The 26,150-nt window shown below is 42.0% G+C and overlaps 1 protein-coding gene across 38 annotated transcripts in view; it reads left to right on the top strand.

The window, feature by feature from the left end:
* The window catches only part of DST (dystonin), a 299,923-nt gene that overhangs the window by 168,319 nt on the left and 105,454 nt on the right, over positions 1-26,150 (top strand). For 32 of the 38 annotated variants that reach the window (XM_060272496.1, XM_060272494.1, XM_060272495.1 and 29 more), the window contains 12 exons: positions 3,638-3,726; positions 4,188-4,323; positions 5,393-11,023; positions 11,349-11,483; positions 12,432-12,647; positions 15,250-15,396; positions 16,221-16,454; positions 17,888-18,040; positions 19,159-19,392; positions 20,157-20,441; positions 21,224-21,769; positions 23,975-24,151. In XM_060272496.1, coding sequence (XP_060128479.1) covers positions 3,638-3,726; positions 4,188-4,323; positions 5,393-11,023; positions 11,349-11,483; positions 12,432-12,647; positions 15,250-15,396; positions 16,221-16,454; positions 17,888-18,040; positions 19,159-19,392; positions 20,157-20,441; positions 21,224-21,769; positions 23,975-24,151 — 7,983 coding nt within the window. The remainder of the gene's footprint in view (positions 1-3,637; positions 3,727-4,187; positions 4,324-5,392; positions 11,024-11,348; positions 11,484-12,431; positions 12,648-15,249; positions 15,397-16,220; positions 16,455-17,887; positions 18,041-19,158; positions 19,393-20,156; positions 20,442-21,223; positions 21,770-23,974; positions 24,152-26,150) is intronic. The other 6 variants (XM_060272509.1, XM_035109762.2, XM_035109753.2 and 3 more) reach the window with 2 other exon arrangements.

Genomic DNA, 26,150 nt, shown 5'->3' with positions numbered 1-26,150 from the left:
GGGTTCTAGGTAAAATTCTGTCTGCTAGAATAGAAACAATCCTCTTGAATTTGCATGAGTTTACATGGGATGCCCCCCACAAAAACACCAGAGTAAAGTTTACAGTAATAGAATATATTAAAAATAACAAATCTGGTGTTCACTAGTATCACAGAAATCTGGATCTAAAGCACTACTCTTCATATATTTTACCAGTTTTTACACAGCAAAACTATCAGAGTAGACGAAGAGGTGGCACACGATTTAGTGATGATTTTGCAGGGATTTCCTACAGTCGGGAGCCACACAGCTCTGTTGTTTGGATCCATCACAAATGGCAGCAGATCCATGAGTTTCACAATTTAGTCAATGCCAACAGATGTGACATGATTTGATGGTGGTTAGGTAGGAGTAGGGTTGCCAGACTCAATAGACTAGGACAGGACTTCTGTGCCTTTAATTGCCCTGCCCTCTTTTGAGTCTGGAAACCTTAAAGAGAAACCAGCAGAACCTTTGTTTAATTTCCAAGCAAAGGGTCTGCTGGTTTCTCTTTAAGGTTTCCAGACTCAAAAGAGAGCAGGGCAATTAAAGGCACAGAAATCCTGTCCTCTATTGAGTCTGGCAACCCTAGGTAGGAGAAATTTAAAAACAGTTTGGAAGGGATCATCCCCCCCCCTCCTGACCCCTGTAGCCTCCCCACTTTCTCCCACTGGCCACTCCCATTTTCTTACTTTCAGTCATCCCTGTTTCCCACCTAATCAGGTGCTGAATTGAGCCTGTAGAACTAGCAGAGGAAATGGAAAAGAGACTGACTCCTCTTCTTTCCTCCTTCAACTCCACTGATGTTTCAAGAGGGAACCTCATGATGAAGGGGGCAGTGAGGCAGGGTGTGTATCGGATTCTGAGCACAAGGGGGCATTGTCAAGGCCACCACTACCTTGGAAACTCCAGGGACTTCATAAAACCCAATGATTATAGGCCCAAAATCACATGGTGTTCCCCAATTTATTAGGGAGAATCAATCACACAATTTAAGTTTATAATATTTTACCCTACACATACACACCCCATTTCCAAATGTTACACTGTATTCAAATAAGGGGTGGAGGTGGGGGGCATATTGGAGGTTGAGTAGGAACCTGAAATCTCACATCCGCCAAGTATGTAAGAGTAACTTCCGAACCAAACCCTTGAAATCTGCAGTCAGCCCTGTACCAGCAAGTAATTTGAAGAACTTAAATGATACAATATTTTACTGGTCCCATTGCATGATACCGAGAAACTCTTCTGTCTTTCATAATTCTATTGTGCTAATATAACTGGAATTGCATGTGTCCACATGCATATTGAACACATGGAGAAAACTCAGATAATGCAAGATTTAATAGCACACTGCTCAGACTTGGGGACAAGGTACACATGACATTACTCAGCGTAGTTTGTCCTCGAGTGCAAGCTGCTGCTTCCAAAAAATTCCAGGACAATGGGTAGACAATCCAGATCTGGAACCCTGGCTGTGAGTGGAGTTTAACCTGTTGCCCCGCTATGTTCCTGATCTTGGGGGACCCCCAGTATGTGCAATTTGCATTGGAGGAAAAGATCTCCCATTGTTACGGACAGATGTCCCCCCCCCCTCTGCAAATTGCAGACACATAGTGAGATCCAAATCAGGGTCCCAGCATGAGGGAAAGGGTTAAAGACCGCTCCTACCCTCTATCCACCTCACCAGGGTCCCATTCTGAATTGGGCTTCCTGCCCTGGCAATTTGTGAACGAAAGAGCTTGCAGACAAGTACAAACTGCCTGGTAAATTGACATGTATCTTTGGGTGCATTTAATTGTATGATTTCCAGAGAAAATTAGCACCAACCAACGAAACACTTTTATATTTTCATTAGAAAAGCTCTTGCTTGCAGCTTTTTATAGATACAAAAAAAAGCCACTTACTGAAATCCGCCTCATCGTCATAACATACAGTGACCAAGAAGCAGTTTTAAACCCCTGGGTTTGCATTCCCTCTTAACCATTAGGTTAAAATGGGCCACCTGTATCACACTGCAATCTTTTTCTTTCTCTCTAGTTCCTGTAAATTGTGGCTTACCCAGGATGCTAAATAGCATTTGGAGGGGGAGTATCTTGAATATCTGTATCCATCGTAGTATAGAGTAGCTCGAAGGTGCAGAGATTGTGTGCACCAGCAGAACATTTTCACATGACTTCTGTGGACAAGTATTGGGTGGTGCTCACAATGAGTAAGGCTTCCCTCTGCCAGTACGCAGAACAATTTTGGAACTATTACAACAAGGTGACTGTTGCATTTTAATTTAGTATATGAAAGCATGGTTCCATGCCCATATATGTACCCCATGTAGCACTTTAAAAAAAGAAATCTGAAATAGACTAGACCAGAATTGATCTGGTTAGTTTCACTACTGTCAGTTCTGTGGGATAAGAGAAATCAGGGATACACTTAAGAATTGGGAACCATCACGGTTGAAAAGGGGTGTGTGTGTGTATAAGGCTCATCCACAGTTTCAGCCCTGATTAGAGTTGACAAGCTATAACTTTTATCCTTGATATATGGGGAGTTGCATTTAATATTGTTTGAGAACTCCTGGTTTGGAAATAATAATTAAAAAATTCCTTCCAGTAGCACCCTAGAGACCAACTAAGTTTGTCATTGGTATGAGCTTTCGTGTGCATGCACACTTCTTTGGAAATAGTTGAGAATAAAAGATCAGTATCCTGGGTAACTATACCATTCACACAAAATCCGCAAAGGAAGTTAAGTGAGGTAGTTGATTTAACTCAGGCATCCCCAAACTGCGGCCCTCCAGATGTTTTGGCCTACAACTCCCATGATCCCTAGCTAACAGGATCAGTGGTCGGGGAAGATGGGAATTGTAGTCCAAAACATCTGGAGGGGCAAAGTTTGGGGATGCCTGATTTAACTTATTAAAATACTGAAAATGCAAGCTTTGAATTACATAGACATCTTTGGTTGCAAGACATCCCGTGTGGGAGTAATGTCAGAGCATTTGACTTCACACATCAAGGCTGTTCTTAATCTAGTACAGTTGATTATTTACAAACTGTCTAAAACATATACCCTAAATTAATTATGGTTGTTGCGTTCTCAGTAATCTCCTACAAACACAACCTTAGTGTTTCATAGCCAAGCATGTATTTATGGCTCATTAATAAGGGACAGGTTGGTTAAAAATAGATTTGCAATATATGCTACATTGGGTTGTACCTGATGCTGCTGTAACACTTGCTCCAAAGACTCCCCTTTGTACAATAGGCTATTTTGTGTTTTTGTCTTGTATTTTCATACTGTGAACTGCCCTGAGATCTATGGATGAAGGGTGGTATACAAAAGAATAAATAGACTTGCCACATCCTCTCCCCTGCAACTCCCTTTGCACCCTCAAAATCGGTTTCAGGGGGTGAGGCATGCAAGGTGAGGAAGGGGAAGTTTCCTTACAAAAGCAGAACACTGTTCATATGTCACTGGATACCACCCATTATGCCCTTGTTAAGGTTCCTGAAATGCTCACTCCGTTCTCACCTTTTAGCTTTAACTTTTATGTACATATCTTACCCTCACCTTTTTTTTGTATTTCTAGAATGTGAACATATTTTCCTCCTTTTTTCAGATATCCTCCGACGAACTGTTAACCAAGAAAGAACAGATATCAGAAGCTTTGCAAACAACACAGACGTTTTTAGCAAAACACGGCGATAAGTAGGTTCATTGTGATTATTGCATTTTAAAATTAGTCATGCCCTTTCAGAATTTGTGTTGAGGATGAGTTTCAGCCGTTCTATATATAAAATCAGTGTGCGGGCAGCAGATATCCTCTAGCTTCAGGAGTTCTTATATGAAATCTGAAACAATGGGGTTTCTACCCTATAAATGGCACCTCACTTAATTCAACTAAAGCAGAATGTTTGCATTCATTAATGCTGGTACAAATAATTGCACAACTTGTTACTAGTGTATCCCTGGGAATATCTGCCCATATGACCCCACCACCATTGCAAAGTTATCAGCTTACAAAGCAAACCTTGCCTCCAGATCTGCTGGAGCATTCATCATAACATGACGTTGAATTCCACCCTATATGTTTATTTCTTGAGAGGACAATTAATGTTTAGAAATTGGTAGCACTTTCACCCACATCTTCTATCCCCCTTCCCAAAAAGAATGACAGATGAAGAGAAAAATGAAATGGAAAATCATGTGAGGTCCCTGCAAGAAGGTTATAAACTGTTGTCCAATGAAGATTTGAAGCAGTTACAGCAGGAGCAAGATGCAGATAATGAAAACGTGGATGAAAAGGTAGTCAAAAGTTTGAGTTATGTTGCTTTTCTGAATCTGATCCATTGCATGGTTTTGGAATTCTGTATGAATACTAAAATAATTCTTTAAAAAACTGCACCGAAATCAGAACTAAATGAATGACAGCTTTTGATCTGTTTGTGGAATTCGAATTATAGCTGAATATCTATAAAAGGACATGTGGAAAGTTGTATATGAAAAGGCTTTTATACCTTGTGTCTTGCATGAACTAAGCAAAGAATCATACATCACTTAACCCTTCTTTTTAAAATCCATACTTTGAATTCTGTCAAACATCTGTACTTCAGAAACATGACACCAGGTGGAAGTTCCATAGCCTCTCTACTCTTCTGTATGCTCTCCAATAAGTATTTCAGGAAGTAGGCCATATTTCCGGAGTTCATTAAATTTCAACTGGGTACACCGCTTGGAGTTTATAGTCACATTAGCTGTGAGATAGTACTTTAAGATCTATTATATTCGACATTGCCTTTGGAAGGCATTATAAAATGCCTGAGAGTATATGCAAAGAAAGACTATTCTGCATGTACTTTTCAAATGTTGTTCCCAATGGATGACTTTTAATACAACACAGTTGCAGTGCATTTAAGTAGCTGCAATACTTGATCCTTATGTGTTTGGGTGTCTATGTAAAAGTGCTGTATGCTGTAAACATGAATAGCATGTGTGTTTTTGTACCACATACTGTTTTCTCAGTATATGCTAACTTCTCACAAAGCACATAGATAGCATGACAGTTTGCCTTTCAGGTATGTGTCTTTTTTGCTCACTATGCGATCATCTACTATGTTATCTTCCACTAACCCTCTTGACATATGCAGAGCATAAGCTTTTGGTTTTCTGATGCATGTTGTGTTTCAATCTTTTCGCCGTGTGCTGTTGAATCACTGACATCACTTCTGCATTGAACTGCTAACATTCACAGTTTGGGTGGAACTCTGGTAAGTAAGTGACTTTATATTGTACATATATCTTATTAAAATTCAAAGTATTAATCATTTACCATTCATAAAATGCTAACAATTCATATTTTTATACTCACTTTTAGGAGGATAAAGTCATAGCTGGCATTATTGATCAAACAACTGGAGAGATATTTTCAGTCTTACAGTCAATTTATAAAGGTCTTATTGACTATGACACTGGAATTCAGTTACTTCAGAGCCAGCTCATTTTATCAGATATTATTTCACCAGCCTTGGGAAGAGGTTTTGACCTTGAAGAAGCCAAAGCCCATGAACTTGTCGATGACGAAGCTGCATTGCAACTACAAGGTTTACAGAATGCTAAGATGATCATTTCAGAATTGGAGTCAGCAGCACTCCCAGTTGTAGCTGCTTTGGAACAGGGTTTACTTTCAGAACCTCTTGCTATTAAAATTCTTGAGATTCAGCTTTCCAGAGGACACCTAATGATACCAGCCACAGGAGAACAGCTGACTTTGCACACAGCTTTTCAGAAGAATCTGATCTCTGCAGCATTATATACTAAACTCCTGGAAAGACGTGACATGAGCAAAGACCTTATTGACCCCAACACTGCAGAGAAGATAACCCTTGAGGAATTGCTTGAAAGAACTGTAGTACATAGAGAAACAGGCTTGAGGCTCTTACCTGTGACCTCTCAAGAAAGAGGCAAAATAACACTAAAATGTGGAAGGAAGATAACTATTTTGAGAGCGGCTCATGAAGGACTCGTAGAGAGGGAGACCATGTTCCGGCTCTTGGGTGCCCAGCTGCTTTCTGGCGGCATAATTCATCCTGATACAGGACACAGAATGACTGTTGAAGAAGCAATGAGAGAAGGGGTTATTGACCAGGATGCGGTTTGTGCTATTTTGACTCATCAGCTTCGGACAGGTGGGATCCTGTGTCAAAATTCATCAAAACGTTTGTCTGTAGATGAAGCTGTGCAGTGCAACATGATCTCTTCTAGTAGTGCCTTGCTGGTACTGCAGGCACAACGAGGCTTCATTGGACTCATCTGGCCACATAGTGGGGAAATATTTCCTGTATCTACATCTTTGCATCAAGGCATGATCACGAATGAGCAGGCCTGCAAAATTCTAAAGGGGCGGCAAAAAATAGCAGCACTCTATATTCCAGAAACTTGTGAAGTGATCAGCCTGGATGATGCAGCCCAGCAGGGAGTCATAGAAAGCAGCACTTCATCAGTTTTGAATAGCGTTACCCTACCTGATGAAATGCCTAATGTGGACGATATACCATTGCCTTTGAAAAAAGCTGCAAGATGGCTCTCGTCTTGTGAACTCCAGGCATCCAACCAACATGCTGATGGAAAGGATGGAAACACTTCTGACACCAGTGAGCCCATACCTTGCCACTCAGAGCAAACTCAAAAGCTATTCATGTCTTACCTAATGATAAATAGTTGTATGGATGCGAACACTGGTCAGAGGCTTTTGTTGCATTGTGGTGACTTAAATGAAACAGTCAGCCTGTTAATGGATGGCAGTCGTTCTGAAAATAATACAAATGAGACTGAAGGGCAACTGCGTTTAAACACAAAAGCGCAGCATCTTGAGCAACAGCCCAAAGGGGCAATGTTTAGTGATATCCCTGGCAGTGTTTCAGAACAAGAGACAAGTATTCAAAATACGCCCAGCAGCAATAAGAGGAAGGCATTTTGTAAAGATCACCAAAATGACATAGTCTCAGGGGAAAATGGTATTCATATTGTGGCTGGTGCTTCAGAGCAGTCAGAATGTGTCATGAATAGATCTGGAAAGGAAATCAATCCAGGTCAAAATACTGAAAAAGAAAATGCACTTGGAAGTTTACGGAAACTTCCAGAACAAATGCCAGTAGAGGTGTATGAAAATTTAACTGACCAAGAAAATGCTGAAAATGCTGAAATGAAAGCATCTCTTTCAAACTGTTCACAAGGACACCTTCCTCCAATAGTAAATGAAGATAATATTTGTATAGTGGAGGGGGAGAACATTAAGGGGAGTGAAAACGACTCCCCAGGCATCTTCAATAATGTTTTGGATGTAAATTATTCTTCAGCTATTAAGAAAGATGAGAAAGCTCAAGCATGCACTAACGTTTCACATCTCATGGACAACAGCCTGCAAAAATGCACACCTCAGGTTTTGCAGATTGAAGAAGGCATTATGCTAATGAAGAACAATGAGGTGAAAGATGAGGTAAAAGATGACTTTCAGAATAGTTTATACACTAGTATAGAACCTGACCAAAAATGTTTAAATGAATGCACTAAGAAAGAATTAGAGACCTGTAATGAGAGTGGGATATTGCAAGCGGAATCGAACGTCACCCCAGTATTGTATAACGATGATAGGAATGGCAAGTTGCCATTAGAAGACCACTCCATAATGCATGCTGCGTGTCTTCATATGAATGATAGGCCACCACGAGAAGACGTTACAAATAGCTCTGCCAGTCCACAATTGGAAGACCATGCTAATAAATTTGCTGGCTGTCTATTGGAAAACTACATCAGCATGCAAGGTGCATTACCATCGGAAACTAGAGTGCATACACATGGCAGCCAGTTACTGGAAGATTGCACCAATAACTATAGCATGTCAGTCCTAGAAAATACTTCTAATGGTGATTCACTCCTGGAAGACGGCATAAATTTGATCCATGGATTATTACAGGAAGAACAGACTGAAAGTGGGCAGTCTGTAGAAAATCAGATGAATATCAGTGATGGAGAACAACCCATAAATAAGGCTAATATATGTAGTGTATCTTTGCTTGATGACAATACCAATTCTGATGGCATTGCACTGTTGGAATATCATACTGAAGATAAATACATTGGACCAATTCAGAGAAATGGTGCTATTACTAATGCTGGATGTCCACTTAAGGATTCCACTGATACAAATGCTGGCCTCCCCGTAGAAGTCACTACTGACACTCTTGATGGATCATCCATTAAAATCAATAGTGATAGTGAGTCCACATCACCTCTGGAAGTCAGTGCTAGTATGAAACATAATGAAGCACCTGCGAATGACAGCAAGTCAACATTTGAATGTGGCTCGCTAGTTCTGGAAGGCAATAACATCAAGCAGTCTGAGCTGTTGCCGAAAAGAGAACATAGTACTCCACAGTCAGAAGATCCTTGTGATCCAACTCAACATAAAGATCGCAGCGAAGCCTGTGATGCTCCACAAATCGATCATAACAATGGTACAGTTTATAACTCAGACAGAATAAACAAGGGTGACTCCTCTGTTGTTAAAGAAGATGCTGCTCCAGAGCTCGTCCACAGTGCATTAGCCATCAATGGAGTAGGAGAATCTTCCATGGGCAACCTGAGTAAGGAAGAAAAATGCATTCTGTGCTTTAGTGAAACAAGTGACTCTGATACATTTGAAATTATAAATATGGCAGCATTCAATGCAAGGCTACTAGGCACAATTCTAGAAGACAAGGCAGAAAGCAGTGGAGATATAGAAAATAATGGTCAGAAAAAAGAAAGGGAAGAAAGTAAAGAGATTGACAGCTCCCTGGAAAAGTTGGATGAAGCTAAAATGCAAAGAGGTGAGCACAAGGGCATTAAAACGAAAGAAGACGACTCTGAGAGTGAACATGGAAGCATATGTATGGATAATGACAGTGATGATGATGGCAGTGGCAGTAGTGATGATAATGGCAGTAGCGATAATGGTGACAATGACAGTGGGGATGATTTTGAAGGTTATGATTATGTGGATTTTGATTATGATACTTACGATGAGACAGATTATGAAGATGAAGAGGTATTGGAAATGCATTACTCTCAGTGCCATGATAAAAACATTGGGGTCCAGGTGTCTGCACTTTCGGAGGGAACAGGAAACAATGGTTTACTGTGCCCTGAAAGCTACAGTGCTGGTGAATATCAAAATTTAGCTGATGTTGTTAAAGAAAACATTCAGGACCTACCATGTAAAAGTAAAGAGGGAAGCCAGCAAGAAACAGAACAGGCTTCTGACCCTTTCATGCAAGACAACCTTGCATTACAGAACAGTCAACCCTCCCAATTAAGCATAAGCAATGGTGCAACATCAGAAGACGTAATTGGAACAGAAAATATTAGTGCCAGATTTGATATACCTGCTCAAAGAAACTTACATGCTAAAATTCTTGATGATATATCAATGCCGTGTTTGAATTGTGAGAAAAGACAAGAAGTAGATAATGAAAAACAAGCATCTACCAGTATGCCACATAGTCAAGTAGAAATTGGTGCTCTGAAACAAAATAAAAATGGAGTGTGCATTCTGAAGGAAGATCATATCCAGGAATCAAGTGGAAGCCTTGGGGAGCCGTATTCATCAGTTATTAAAAATGGTTATGAAATTACTGCCTCACATGATGAAAAGATAAGTATTGATCAGACTTCAAACAAGCCCACATTGGTTACAGATTCCAGTGACATTGCTAAAGATGAATCAGTGCACTATGTAGAGGGGTTTGACCTCTCTACTTATTTAAAGCAAAGTGCGAAAGATATAATGGCCAAGGGTATCTTAGCAATGAGAGAGAATGGTTCGTCTTACCTAAAGGAAGGTGAAAGAGACGGTGAAGAGAATAGAGAGGAGCTAGTGGTATCAGGAAGTGGAAACTGCGAGGGAAAACAGCACCTAAAAGAATTGCACCCCAAACAACAGCTGCTTCCTGCATCAGTTGTATCAGAACCTACAAGAGATAAAGTTGGTAAAGAGGCTAGTGCTCATTCCAAGGTGTGTCATGATGAAAGCTACAAATGTGACTTCAACAATATGGAGCATGTTGAAGCTATTGGAAAAGTAGGGAGCAAGGCTGATGAAACAAGTTCTGGAGAAGATACACAAGTAATTGGATCTTCTTCTAGTACTTTAGACCCCAGAGATGATAGCCAGAATAGCTCTGAGCAGAAAGCACATGAAGCAGTGGTCACTCAGAACAGTAGTGTGGGGAAGCCTATGGAAGGTGACATTCTAGACCATGAACCTACTTTCTCTCAAAATGGCATCCAGATAAAAATGCAACCATCACTAAAAGATGTGATGCTTTCTAATTCTGCCCCAGTCAATGATCAGGAAGTTGTTTTTTCCGAAGTGCCTCCTACATTACCTGAAAGCTTAACAAAAATACTTAAAGGAAAAATTAAAGATGTTTACTGCAAGCAGGAAGAGGAACCTTTAAGTTATATCGGCACAAAAGCTTTAATGCAAAATTTACTTAAAATGGTTGATAGCACACAGTGGGAAAATGAGGACCCTACCAAATCTGCTGTCCAACATACAAGTGAGGATACTAGAAGTGTCTCAATGGCTGCTTCGTTGTGCATACATGCAAACGAACCTAATTCTACCCCATCTATTTGGCTTGATAATAGAAGTCCTGACCTCCTCCTCGATATACTGAAACAAAGAAATGAGAGCACCCATGAGACAATGGACATGAAGGCCCAGACAGAAAGAGAGCAGGAGAAAAACGCTTCTCAGCATGACCATGCCTTTCCCATCTCAAGAGAAACTACAAGTTCATCAGGATTAAAAGCAGAAACTGCTGGAGAGAGTTCTGAAGCATGCAATAAAGCTCTTGGTTTGAAAGAATACCCTCAGCCTGAGAAGCCATACCAGCAACCAAAAAGCTTCTCTGAAACCTTGGAAACAGAGGAATCTGGACCAAGACCTGATTCAAAGAGCATGGTGAGTAGCAACTTACAATTTTTTGTCTTAAGCAAAGACATGTAAAACAAATGAAAAATGTCTTTGGTTCATTTTGGTGCTTGTGCTTGTTAGCATAATCAAAACATGGCACCTATATTACCAGTATGCATTGAATCGCCTATCGCAAGGAATTGACTGTCCCCTGGTTAACATCATAGTGGAATCACAGATGAACATTTAAATTGCATCTCCAGGCATTTTTTTAAATTTAAAAACACACACCATCCTTTTTGTTTTTTAAAGTGATTTTCTGCTACTGTGCTGATTAGTTCTAGTTACACTAAAATGACAATAATATTTTCAGCAGCAATGTTCTTGGTACTCAGAGAATCTGAGGAGACATTTGACAGTGGTTCAAGATATGAAATTTCTCTTGGATGATCTGCAGCCCATCAGTAATGACCTGGAAGACCTAAAAATACAACTTGAACAGTTAGAGGTAAGCTTCTTATCGGTACATAGAAAGCGAGGTTAAACAGTGATGTTAGATATCATTGTTACTAAGTCTCTCTATATGCTGATCTTCCATGCAAAATAATATATTCAAGGTAGCTCATAAGACCAGCAAAACACAAGTCATCAGAATAAGAGTACAGTTAAATATGTATTATCTTTCATAAAAATCCCAAATCTATTTAACACACTTCACAAATCATAAAAAATATACTTAACGTTAGCCAGTGATCATCAGCCCACATTTCTCTCACCGAGGCACAGAAATATGCACCCATTTGTCATCTAATATGAATCAATTGAGTCCTTTCCCCACAGATCCCATTTACAGGTCTGGGCTACACATTACACTCTCTCCAAGGGCGATTCCCTCTCTCTGGTGTGTGCATTTTGTAGTCCATTCCTGCTAATTTGCAGTAGGCTGAGAAAGGAGAGCATGATGAGCATGGCAACAATGTCTAAGTTAAGGTATCCCTGGATAGATTGATGCTGAGATGAAGGAAAGAGGGGTGGTGCAGCAGTGGTTGGAGGAAGAGCTATTGCCGTAGTATGGAAAATGATATGAGCAGTGTGGCAGGTGAGTAGGGAATGAGAGGTAACAAAATAAATAGATGTGTATGTATCTTGGGGTCTAGGGTTAATTTATCTCATTTGTGTGGCCATTTCCCAAGGTTCCCAGGGCAATTCTGGGTGGGGTGACCCCATTTTATTCTTGCACCAGCCCTGTGAGGTAGCTAGGATCAGTGATAGTGACTTGTTGAGTGCCCATGAACATCATGACTGAGTGGGGATTTCAGGTCTCCCAGCCATCTCTAGGACTAATGGTACTTCTCCCTAAAGGGCATAAGTTTTTTTTTTCTGTCTTGCACGCAGTGCTACTAATTTTAGGCAAGACCTTAATGCACCTCATCTGTATTTACTTATTTTTTTTTAGTCATTTGAATCAGGGCTTGCTGGCTTTGCTGTTACTCTGCGAAAAGATATGAAGTTAGCAGAAGAGTTTCTAAAATTTCAGCACAAGGATGTTCCCAGAGCACAGCTTGTGGATCTAAAAGAAAGTTATGAATGTTTGGAGAAGGATTTCCTTGGGGTCTGCGAAATGTCTTCAAATCGAGCAAAGCAAATAGTCTTGGCAGTAGACTCTGAAATGGTAGGTTCATAGCCCACATCAATTTTACTTCTATAGATTTTTAATGTATCCAACTCCAAAAAGCTTAGATTTAGTTCAACCATTTTAAACAAAAAACAAGTGTAAAATGCAAATAAGTATTGCAAAATGGTGACAAATTTATTGCCAGATACTAGCTAGCTGAAACCCATGCTCTAAAAATTTGTTCACAATGAATGATCACTTGCAGCACAATCCTGTGCGTGCCTGCTGTGTTCATTGAGGCTTATTTGTAGGAAAGTGTGTGTAGGATTGCAGATGCATTCCTTCTGAATCACAGTGAGTACAAAAACTTGTGCATCCTTTGATTACTTGAACATCAAATGATGGTGTGCATGTGTGATTCAGTGATCATAGATCAGCACCGCAGACAAGAGCTTTCTCAAACAATTCATTTTAATGTTTTCATGTTCAGTTGTGTATCATCCATTGATTGTGGTGGTGGTGGTAGTAGTAGAAGACTTATAACCCACCCTACACTAAATGGTCTCAGAGCATGTTACAAAAATACCAAAATACCAACCTAAATTGATAAGCATGTGTACATGAATTTGTTCTTAGTCTCATTATTTAGTGGGTTTTGAAAGAAAAGGAGTTCCATTATTGTGAAATGGTAACTGGGATTGGAAAGAATTTGCTCTCTCCTAAAGAATTTTTGTTAGATAAGTGATACAAACCCTTTTGCCCATTGTTAAACCATCAGAATTAAATAGACTTTGCGTATGCAAATAGTATCGTCAGCAAAGTGATCTTGTAGATCTAAAATACGCCACATGTACCGTGTTTCTCATATTTTAAGACGTCCCTATAAAATAAGCCATGGCACGATTTTCAGAAGGCAAAAAAATATAAGGCATCCCCCAAAAATAAGACATGCTGGTATGGCAGGGCACTCCGCGCCAAGTCCCGACCCAGCGGGACCCGGCAAGGGCAGCAGCGCGCGCTTTGCCGAGCCCCGACTGAGCGGGAACCAGCAAAGCCGTTTGCTCTCCATGCACTGAGCAGTGGCCCTCTCCCTATCTTCCTTCCACCTCAGTCTCTTTAACTTCTCTTTGTTTCCTTCTCGATTTTCCCCCTCTTCCCGCTCCCGTCCTTCCCTCCCGGCAGCGAACTCAGGCCGCCGCCAGAGCTAGAAAAGGGGGTGTATGCGCCTTCCCCGCCGCGCGGAACTACATCCCCATCAGCCCCCGGGCTTCCCTCTTCCTGAGTGTCAGTTTCACGCTGCAGGCAGGGAATTTAAAACAAAAGAGACTTCTCTCGCTCTTCCTCCGCCCCTCTCCTGTTGTTGCCGCGATCGACTCGTCCTGCTCCTTGCCGGGACTCAGGCGCTCCCTTCACTGTGCTTTTTGCTGGCTTCTTCGCGCGCGCGGGGGTGTGTGACTTGGGGGCTTTTCCATCCCGCCGGATTTCCCCCGCTCCTGGAAGGAACCTTTGCCGGCTCGAGCTCCAAGCCGGCGGCGGGCTGCTGCCTTTGCTGGTTCCCGCTCCGTTGGAGCTCGGCAAAGCGCGCGGGAGCCGGCAAAGGTTCCTTGGCTCTGTTCCTTGGCTGTAACCTGATCCCTTCTGCCCAGTGTGTCTCTTGGGCACACAAAGATCCCCTTCTCTTTCCCCTTTTTCTTTTTAAAATGCTCTTGCTGTGCTGTCGCGCAGACCCCGCCTGGCCGCCGAAGTGGGTGTGGAGATGGAGAGAAAGAGAGAGCTAGTTGGGGGGGGGGAGCCGACAGCAAAAAAAAAAAAAGCAGGAGCGGGGGAAATCCGGCGGGATGGAAAAGCCCCCAAGTCACACACCCCCGCGCGCGCGAAGAAGCCAGCAAAAAGCACAGTGAAGGGAGCGCCTGAGTCCCGGCAAGGAGCAGGACGAGTCGATCGCGGCAACAGCAGGAGAGGGGCGGAGGAAGAGCGAGAGAAGTCTCTTTTGTTTTAAATTCCCTGCCTGCAGCGTGAAACTGACACTCAGGAAGAGGGAAGCCCGGGGGCTGATGGGGATGTAGTTCCGCGCGGCAGGGAAGGCGCACACACCCCCTTTTCTAGCTCTGGCGGCGGCCTGAGTTCGCTGCCGGGAGGGAAGGACGGGAGCGGGAAGAGGGGAAAAATCGAGAAGGAAACAAAGAGAAGTTAAAGAGACTGAGGTGGAAGGAAGATAGGGAGAGGGCCACTGCTCAGTGCATGGAGAGCAAACGGCTTTGCATCGAGCTCCAAGTTGGCGGCAGGCTGCTGCCTTTGCTGGTTCCCGCTCCGTTGGAACTCGGCAAAGCACGCACTGCTGCCTTTGCCGGCTCGAGCTCCAAGTCGGCGGCGGGCTGCTGTCTTTGCTGGTTCCCGCTCAGTTGGGGCTCGGCAAAAAATAAGACACCCCCGAAAATAAGCCATAGGCTTATTTTCTTGAGTAAAAAAGAATATAAGACATGTCTTAAAATATGAGAAACACGGTATATAGTGGGGAAAGCATCTCCTTATTTTTCCCCCAATTATGTCAGTAGCTTTGTTTCACTGTCATCTAACTGAAATCTTTTGGTTTGGTTTTCATTTTAGTTTGGTTTAGATCTGTTGTCATATAAATATCTTATTTGAACTTCTTTTCTAGGCTAAACTTTCGGTGCTTCATCAGAAACATCTAGTCAAGCTTCAGGAGTTTACAGGTTGGATTGAGGAGAAGAGTGAAATAATGAATAATCTCAAAGTGGAAACATGTGATGTAGAAGATGTGAAGCAAAGGTTTCAGTTACTCAAGGCATGTATCACTTGGTGCCTAATCTTTCAGTGACTGTTAACTTCTAGATATGATGTTTTGTAGGTGATCTCCACTCTGAATCAGAACCAGTTACCGACAACCTACATGTTCAAAAGTAGTGATAGTTTGGGTGATTATTGTTAGTTCGGATAGGCAGTCAGGATTTGTGCAAGTAACACCCCCATAGTTTTAACAGTATGGTTACAGAAGTTCTAAATCTCAATAGCAGATAGTAATTCTTCCTTGAGGTTGGTGCTAGGCTCAACATCAGAAATTGCTGTCAGTAAGTTTATGATTTAACTCATTTTCAGTCACATATTTTGCATATATGTCCACCAAGACTGTAGCAAACACAGCCTCAGTGTAATTCCCTTCAGTGCAAAGGGTGGTGTCAGCAGAAGCCTTGAACAACAACTTCTGCTGACACAATGGGGTTTCCCCTCTCTCCTCCCCGACATTACACTTAACATTGTGTAGATCTGATGTTGTGAGTCAATTAATTTGAGGAATGCTCAACAAACCTAAACATCTAGTTATATTCTTTTATAGATTCTGGATTATGAACTGATGCAGAGCAAATTCCAGATCAGATATTTGAATGATTTAAAAAAAATAAGTGAGTGAGCTTAACCTTTTATCAAATGATAGAGCAGGCTTCCTTAATCCGGTGGCCTCTAGATGATTTGTAACAATTCCTATTGGCCCATAACCATGCTGACTGAGGCTTATGGAAGCTGCATGCCGAAACATCTTGAGGGCACCAGGTTGGGAAAAGCTGTCACAGGGTTTTTTTATGCTAACTATTTTTATTACTTAATTTGCAGGACCTGGAAAAAGAGTTTGAAAGTACAAAAATGCAGTTGGAATCCACAGCACTTGATATTCAGTTCTTTATTTCTGAGCATGCCCAAGATCTTTCCCCAAACCAGAGCAAGCAGCTCTTGAGGCTCTTGAATACCACACAGAAGCGCTTCCAGGAAATGCAAGAGACAATAAGATCCCAAGTCGACCATTTTGAAACTCTCTTACAGACACAACAAGTTCTTGTTGACCAGAAGGTTTGCTTCTGTGTGTGATTGTGTGCTTAGCATGACACCGAACCCAAGTGGAGACGTGACAAAATGTTGAAGTGCAGAAATTGTACTCTAGCTGAGATCGAAAGCAAAAGAATACAGTGTGCCTATCCTTCAGAATTCTAGAGCCACGCGATAAATGTTTGAGGGACCAGTTGTGTGCTTCCTTCAACAGCAAGTTTTGTTTCAGCAGCGATATATAGAAATGATAAAATGTTTACCCAACAGTGGGTAATGATTTGACTTTAAAGCTGAGTCATAAATAAACTAATAAAGCTGAGCCAGCAGAACTAGGACTGCACATTAGATTTTGAGTATCTGTTGAAGAAGGGTGCTTTGTCATCTAGTTTAGGAATCTAACCTGCTCCCTGTGCCAGGAAGCAACAATGGATGCTTCTGTAATTTGGGGGAATCACTATGTGACTTGCGTGCTGCCCTTTTGTGGGTGAAATAGCCACAGGTGCTTGTTCTGCATCTCGAGGGCCTTCTAAGAGGTCTGATACTCTAGCACAGGTGTGGGTAACCTTTGGCCTCCAGATATTGATGAACTAAAACTGCTGGAGTTCAGCAACATCTGGAGGGCCAAAGGTTCCCCACATGGAAGGTAATGTACTCAAGAGCATTGGGAATTTGTCAGCAGTAGGGCTAACAGGGAAAAAGAAGAAGCCGAGTTCTACAGTAAGACCTGTTCGACAGTGGAGCAAACTCCCTCGGGAGGTTGTGGAGTCTCCTTCCTTGGAGGTTTTTAAGCAGAGGTTGGATGGCCATCTGTCCTGGACACTTTAGTTGAGATTCCTGCATTGCAGGGGGTAGGACTAGGTGACCCTTGTGGTCCCTTCCAAACTCTATGATTCTATTAGTCTGCAAGCACTGAACAAGATTTACTTTGAAGGGCAATTTCTTTTTTAATCAGTTGAGGGAGAAGGGAGAGTCTTCAGCCCAGGAAATGCAGGATTTTAAAAATATACTTAATAGGGATGAGTGCCATTGCATGTCTGCTTCTGTATTGCTTAAAACACAATAGCATTTTATATGCGGGTAATATTACATATACCAACTGATCTAACACATAGTTTTCAACTAACCTTTGTTTTGCCATCCCCTTTTCAGAATTAATGCCTGTCTATTACAGGTTTCAAGCCATTCAGAGATTTGGATTTTCACACGCATAATGCATGGCCAGACTTCTACTGGGCGGTTCCATCCAAAAACCTGGTCTCTTTACTTACAGCATTTGTGAGGTTTATCTCATACCTTCTATATTCAGCTTCTTTAAACTGTGTGCAGCTGCTATCATGTTTACAGCATACTCTCAGAAACAGTGTCTGATGAAAGCTTTGAAATTTGGTTGTTTGAACATTAACCTCTGTGAGAGCTTCTGAGCATGTCTATTCAGGTTTCTTCTTATTCTAAATTAGGACTTGGCAGACCAGCACCAGGATTTCACAGAAAAATTACAGGATATATGCGACCTTCTCACACAGACGGAAAACCAGCTTATCGGCCACAAAGAAGCACTTGCTATTGAAGATACCAAGGCAGAGTTGCAGCAATACCAGATCAAACAAGAGGTACAATGCTTGACTAATCGGCAGCAGCAGAGCTGCAATCCTTAGCTCACTTACAAAATCACATTGGAGTTACTTGTAAATATTTCTGAGTAAATGTGCTTGGGAGCATTTTGCAAGCCCTGTAAATACATTTTGGACTCTCTGTTTGCACCTCACCTGAAGTCCAGTTGAGTTTATAGTGTGAAAGTTGGTAGGTCATCAGTGAGGTGCTAGCAATATCCCTTGTGTAGCAGTGCCCCTTATGTAGCCTGCACAAGCATCTTGGCATGGCTCTCAGGAACGTGGGGTAAAATGAATCCACTGAACAGCAATGCGGTAGAAGAGGAGAACGAAAATCATCCCTAGTTTAGAGGTTTGTTAGTATGCTTATGTAAAATTGTTAGATATTGTCCTTCATTTCTACAAGTCCAAAGCAGTAAAAATGAGTTAAAAGCACCAAAAAAAACCCCAAAAACCAGTATTACCGCAAAAACCCTACAATTTTATTTATTCGTTTTTATTTATTTAACAAGATTTCTATACCACCTTGTCAGCAAAAATCTCCTAAGTGGCTCACACACAAAAAAAAACATTAATTAAAGCATACTGACGAAATCAAACTTTAAAAACAAGTTGACACCAAATTTATCAAAACACAGTCAGCGGCTTCAAAACAAGTATGCATGGATTGTGTGTGTGTGTTTTTTTAAAAAAAACCTTTGTGTCTCCTCCTATATATTTTATTAACTGCTTTAAGCGAATCCTTTTTGGAGTGGAAGGATGTGAAACAGTTTTGGGTTTTTTTTAAAAAAGAATACTTAAAAAACGTAAACAAGTAGTTCCAGTCAATATTCTCAGCCTCATGGTAGGGTTGGCCCCCCGAGTGGTGTGTCAGTTAGCTTCTAATTATCATGGAAGAAAATTGTTTTTCAGGAAGTTCCACTCTTTTCCAGTATGGAGCAGAGTTCTCGATCTCAGTCTTGTAGAAATTTAGCAACCGTTACTCTCTAGTTGCCATTTTCATGAAACGTGAAGGCTAATCCAGGGTGTACCTTAGAAAAGGGGCTTTCGAAGTGAAAAATAAATGGATAACTCTTCCTTCTGATTTTTTTAATTGTTGATTCCTCCCCCCCCCAAAGGAGCTACAAAAAGATATGCAAGCAAATACACAGGCACTGGCAGAAATTGTGAAAAATACGGAGATGTTTTTGAAAGAAAATGGAGAAAAGCTGCGGCAAGAAGACAAGACTGCTCTTGAAAAGAAGCTTAATGAAGCCAAGACCAAGTGTTTGCTGCTTAGCCAGAAGGCAGAGGAGTCCAGGAAACAGCTGGATAAAGCCGTGACAACAGCTATTAAGCAGGAAACAGAAAAGGTTCTTTGGCAACCATTTAATATTCATTTTTAAAATGCCTCATTGCTATAATTTTTCCTTGCATGTGAATGCTGACCATGCCAGACAAATTTTGTCTGAAAACTCAAGGGATTGATTGTAATAATAATAATAATAATAATAATAATAATAATAATAATAATAGTAATAATAATAATAATAATAATAATACTGATGTCTGTATTAAATGAAGGGAAATGCATCTATCTATTTTCAGGCATTCACCAAATGCATCTGGAATTGTCAGTATTCGCTTCCCAAAAGAAAGGAACATACGGAGGAATTCAGTGTAGCACTCAAGAGATAGTTGCTTCAGCATAAACAGTTCTGCTTGTCTGATTCTGTATTCTGTTCTGAGGGTTCTCCCAACTGCCCCTAGTCCCGTTGCACTAGCTAAAATCCTTGTGCAGACTTTCACTAATGTGTCCTGTTAGTTGAATGTGGCCCGTAGACATCTGGTTCCATATGTCTTTCCTCCCGAGGGAGGATCCTTTAAACAATTATTAAAAGGAATAATAATTCCTTTTAATTTTTTTTTCCTAAGCATACAGAAGTGCAGGCACACTGCATCATTCTGCAGATGCTTGCACATGACCAGTAGGAGAAAAAGTCCCACTAATTCCTCCCCCTCCCCCTCAAAAAAAAATTGTGTTACGGTAGTATACTCTCGTTTGCAATATCACAAATATCTGCATTTGAACTTTTCATTACTGCGTAAGATTTGAGCTTGAACTTTATTTGTGCAGGTTGCAGCTAGAGAACAGCTAGAGGAGAGTAAGAGCACAATAGAGAATCTTCTGGACTGGTTGTCAAATGTCGACAAGGATGCTGAACATGGGGGCAAGAAAGGCAAGCCGGCAATTAAACAGAATGGCACCCATTTCCAAGAAGGAGAGGTGGAAGGGTTGGCTGGAGAAGACGATGAAGTCAATGGCAACTTGATGGAAATCCAACAGCAGAATGAAACTCATGTGGATGGACAACTGAAGCCCCCAGAAGATAATCTCAACATGCAATATCAGAAAGCCAAGGTACTACACATGTATACTGTAATACTAATTGCTTTATCAATTCACGCTTGTCATGGAAAACAAATGAGGGTTGATATAAACCCACCTCATGTGCCATGGAGCCAGCATTGCCAGCTGCCGTGGCCTTGAAACATTCAAAGCAAAAGCCTAGTGCAGCCAGGAGACATAATCTGGTCCACCCCTAGATCCCTGCTTTTCATACCAAGGAATCTCTAGAATGATTTCGTGGGAGGTGATTTCACCACCTCTCACTGCACTAGAAGCCTCAGAGCATATTTATTTCCTAGCTCTTATCTAATGAACCAATAGAACATTTTCATCTCTAGCTTCTGTGTTGAAAGTGCTCAAAGCTGTGGAAAATAAAGGCAGGCCAAAGTGGGAAGTATTTACAAGCACACCCAAGTAGCCCAGCCTTAGCACATCTCACATCCATTGGAATGCCAGTGGCCACACACAGCTCCCTGTAAGCACAAGGTCACAAAAGCCTCACTGTTATAGGTAGCTCCATGCAAGCACATCAGTGCATAAATGGAACTACCCCTAACATGAAGCCCTCGAGGAATCCTTTGTGTGTGTGTTGGAATATTTTAATGCAGGTGATTTATTCTTGCAATTGGGAGGTAGGAATATAGTTGGTTGGTACATCTGCAGCATATAGCATTTTGATTTGTTTAACATTTCTGAACCATCGTTAAGTACATTTCCTAAGAATCGGACACATTACAGATGACGTTGCTAATTACATGTGTACGTTTCGATTCCCTGCCGTCTTCCCCACCCAGGCTCAGCATGAGAAAATTATTTCCCAGCAGCAAGCTGTCATAATAGCTACGCAGTCAACCCAAGCCCTGCTTGAAAAGCAAGGACACCATCTTTCTCCAGAGGAAAAGGAGAAGATTCAAAGGAATATGAAGGAGCTGAAGGTGCAGTATGAAACTGCCTTAGCGGAGTCGGAGCAGAAGCTGAAGTTGACTCGCTCTTTGCAGGAGGAGCTTGAGAAGTTTGATGCGGACTATGGCGAGTTTGAAAGCTGGCTGCAGCAGGGAGAGCAAGAACTTGATAACCTGGAGACTGGTGCATCTGACTTTAATGGGATCATCATCAAACTGAAAAGACAGAAGAGTTTTTCGGAAGATGTCATTTCTCACAAAGGGGACCTGCGGTACATCACCATTTCTGGACAGAGAGTATTGGATGCTGCTAAATCGTGTAATAAAAGGGAAGGTGTCAAATATGACAAGGAAGGTATTGATACTTCTTCAACTTACATTGAGGTGCAGAATAAGCTGGATAGTGCAACTGGTCGCTTCAAATCTCTCTACTCTAAGGTAAATTGAGTGTGAAGCCATGTGGAATGTGTATCCATGAGATAAACCTTTTAGTTCACTGAATTGTTACATGAAATTAAAAGCAGAATGCTTTCTGTAGAGGAGGAGCCTGCCTAAGGGTATTTTCTTGCTGCATCTCTTTGTATCTTATGTTTTCCCTGTGTCAGGCAAAATGTATAACTGAATTGGGGGAGCAGGATTAGGGCTTAGGTTTCTCCCTTTCACTCTCAGTTTGTGAGCTCCTACAGTCTCTTGTTCCCACTTTTTGTTGTTACTCAGTTCATTTTTATCTTATGCTTTCTCCATCAGCTCAGGGTGGCAAGCATAGTCTCCACCCCACCCTCCAGTTTATTCTCACAAGCTGTGAGTGAGTGGGACTGGCCCAGGGTCACCTACTGAGCTTCATGGCCAAACAGGGATTTCAGCCAGATTCTTTCCTGTCCTAGCCTGACATTCCCATGCATCACTTGTGAGCATTGCCAAACCAATTTATAGTGGAACCAGATATGATCCTAAAATCACATTCAAAACCTGGATATAATCAGGGTTCTCACAATGAATTTGTGAGCATAACTGCTGTCATGTTAATTAGGCTTGGAAGTATTACTCATCATCCCTAAACCATGTTTATAACTGAACCAAATCTTGCAGCACAATTCATTGCATGTTTCTTCAGAAATATTGTAAGTACCGATGTGTCTAATGGAACTCGCTCCCTAGCAAGTTTGCTTAGGATTGCAGCTTTAATGTTAGTGTACTAGCTTTATTTAATGATATATGGTGGGGGTGGTGTTATGTGAAATACTAAATTGCCCTATTCTGCATATTTTTCTGTATTGCACAATATTTGATCTTCTCAGGGAATCCCATTTGTTTTCTTGCCATTTACTCTGAGGCTTTTAAACGTGTGCCCTGAGACAACTTAGAACTGAATTTGGTTTATGTAGCTATTTAAACAGCCCTTTTAGTGTGTTTAAAAAGAGTGTCTTTAAGTGCCTGAACACATGAATGCAGAAAGTGGGTGGGAGCAGGGACACACACACACTCCATCCCCAATGTCCTCTGTTGCTGATCTTCCCCGTGATGTGCTAAGCATTCTGCAGGTGACTTATACTCATGTTCACTAGAATACAGGTAGAACTCTTACGAAGAGTTGAACTCTAATAAAGCAGTGTCCTCCGTTGCATGGAGGAGTCTGCCCATGTGCAAGTTAGCAGAAGCAGAAGCCTCTGGCACATTTCCTCTGTGCAACGTGGAAGGCTGGGGACTGCAGTAGTGTGGTGTATTATGTGAGGACATTGGGAAGTGGGGCTTGTGTGTGCACCCCTGTCCACACTTTTAACAGTCTACATGTTCAGGTGAATGCCTGAACACTCCTAAGGCAGCAGTCTGATTGCTTCACAATGTGCCCAAAACACAGATCAAAGCTTTGCCACTCAGGTGACATTCTGTGGTCATGTGGCAAGCAGAAATCTGGGTGATGCCATAAGATGACAACGTAGCCACAGGTTCAGCCCTTGCCACAAGTCAGGCAGCTCCCACTTTGACTACGAAGAGGATCATGTCAATTGTCCCCCCAGGCTGTGATATTCTAGAAATCGACTAGAAGTTTCATATGGCTGCCAGACAACAGCAGGCACCACTTTGACTACTGCTCTGCATTGTGCAAAAGAAATTTATTCTGGAATCCTTATTTTGTTCATTTAACTCAAACTTCTAAAACTTAGGTCTTCTCAGGATATACAGACTTCCATGTTATGATTTTGTCTGCAAATCCTACTTGTAAGTACATTGTCTGGCTTTTCAAATTTGACCACTAGATGGAGCCAGTTGCAATAAAAACCTCTCGCATGAGTGTCAGAAGTTAGTGAGGAGGGAAGTTTAAACAAAGCCTTGGTTCACCCAACACACGCTAAGCCAAACCTTGGTTTTGCTTGATGCAGTGAGGCAGGAAAGGGTTTGCTTTAGGGTGCCAGACAAAGCCGGCTTGTGTATGCTTTCCGCGTTCAGCCGCTACTGGAGCAGTATGGAAAGGTATTGTTATCATTGCATAAATATCTTGCAGTATGAGCTAAGCAGAGTATTTGAATTACTGTTACAAGATGTTTTCAAATCGCACAAGTCTTTTAGCTAGTAATTTTATATACAAGTGATTTAAAATATATTTCCATTCTTGAACACCATTTTCTCTCTGTGCACTTCTAGTGCAGTATCCTTGGAAATAACCTCAAAGATCTGGTAGATAAATACCAGAATTATGAGGACACCTCATCTGGGCTTCTGACAGGACTTCAGGCCTCTGAAGAAGCTGTGAATAAACAGTTGTCTGAGGCAGTTGCTGTAGATCCAAAAAATCTCCAGAGACAACTGGAAGAAACCAAGGTAAACCAAATGTAAAAATATCCAGAGCTGTTGTATTTCAAGAAAAAGCAGTTTATAGAATAAAGTAAGGCCATGCTCCCCTTTGGTGTATGTGTGTTTCGGGGGCAGGGTACATTAGTTGAACATGTCAGATTTAGAAAAAATAATAATGCTGATTGTTACAAGGGAAATCTGGAAGTGTCCTGTTAATGAGACTTTTTTTGATCATTATCTCATTGGCTTCCAACTTGTTCATGGGACCCCAAGTGTTTATTGAATATTGTGGCTATATGCCAGGGGTCCTGAACCTTTTTGAGCCTGGGCGCACATTTGGAAAGCTAAGGAACAGTTGTGGGCCAAAACATCCATCTCACATGGTGCGGGGGGGACGAGGACCCACCACTCACGCTCAGATCCGATCCAGCCACCACACAAATAAAACGGACAAAAACTGTAAGCAATTCCCCATGCCCCCCCCAAACAACCCTCTCTACAAAACATAACCCAATAAATTTAGAAAGAAAATTGAAAGGGGAAGGTGGCCTCATCAGGGAGCAACAGCGTCTGTGTAAGAGCACCAGAAGTAGAATCAGGACGATGTGTATGTATTTTCTCCTTTTTATCCTTACCACACCCCTACAAGGTAGATTATATTGAGAGATAACGAGTGACTCAATATAACCTAGAGAATATAATAGTTTTGTTGTTTAGTCATTTAGTCGTGTCCGACTCTTTGTGACCCCATGGACCATAGCACGCCAGGCACTCCTGTCTTGCACTGCCTCCCGCAGTTTGGTCAAACTCACGTTGGTAGCTTCGAGAACACTGTCCAACCATCTCGTCGTCTGTCGTCCCCTTCTCCTTGTGCCCTCCATCTTTCCCAACATCAGGGTCTTTTCCAGGGAATCTTCTCTTATGAGGTGGCCAAAGTATTGGAGCCTCAGCTTCAGGATCTGTCCTTCCAGTGAGCACTCAAGGCTGATTCCCTTCAGAATGGATAGGTTTTATCTTCTTGCAGTCCATGGGACTCTCAAGAGTCTCCTCCAGCACCATAATTCAAAAGCATCAATTCTTCGGCGATCAGCCTTCTTTATGGTCCAGCTCTCACTTCCATACATCACTACTGGGAAAACCATAGCTTTAACTATATGGACCTTTGTCGGCAAGGTGATGTCTCTGCTTTTTAAGATGCTGTCTAGGTTTGTCATAGTTCCTAGACAAAAAGGTGTCAGAACGCACCTCCCTCAGAAGGCCCACCCCAGAGCCCAAAGAGGATCTCTTTGGACTTGTGGCGGGTGGCTCCTCACGAGCCAGAGGCTTGTTGAGGATGCTTAGCTGAGGTGTGTCTTCCTCGCCTCAGCTGAGCAGCTTAATGAGTCCCCACCCCCACCTCTCTGGCTCTCATGAGCAATGGGGCTTGCTCAGCTGAGGCATGGCTTTCCCACATGTTAGCTGGCAGGGGAAAGAGACTCAGCAAAGCCCCTCTGCGCCTCCGGTTCGGAAGGAAACCCTCTCTGGAGCATGTAGAGGATGTCCCTCTTAGGGCTTTGAGGAGAGTCTCCTAATGAGCCGGAGGTGCAGCAGGGCTTTGCTGAGGCTGGTCAGGCTGCTCCCCACACTTCCAGGGCCCAGCTAAGAGGTGCCGGAACAGCATTCCAGAACATTCTGACTGAACAAAAATGTCTTAGTTTAGAGGGGATTTTACCTCAGAGACTCGTCCTTCTGCATCATGCTGGCAGTGGGGGGGGGGAGAATCACAATTCAGGTATTTGTGTGGAGGGAGGAAACAAGGAAACAACAACAACAACAACTTCATGAGAATTTTTGTTATTTTATTTTAAAGAGAACTGGATTAAGGTAGATGAAACATTCTCTTTATCTGGAGTTCTTTCCTCCAAATCCTCCAGGTTCCAGACAAATGTTATCTCTTGTGACATAAAGCAGAAGTAGCGCTATAGGCAGAACAGAGAGGGCTCTCCATCTGCAGCCTGCCCACTTTGACCACCCCAAAGGCCAACTG

This window comes from Zootoca vivipara, chromosome 3 (assembly GCF_963506605.1).
Source record: "Zootoca vivipara chromosome 3, rZooViv1.1, whole genome shotgun sequence".
Lineage (NCBI taxonomy): Eukaryota > Metazoa > Chordata > Lepidosauria > Squamata > Lacertidae > Zootoca > Zootoca vivipara.
The sequence above is the reverse complement of the archived record's forward strand: the minus strand, read 5'-3'. Positions and strand labels throughout refer to the sequence as shown.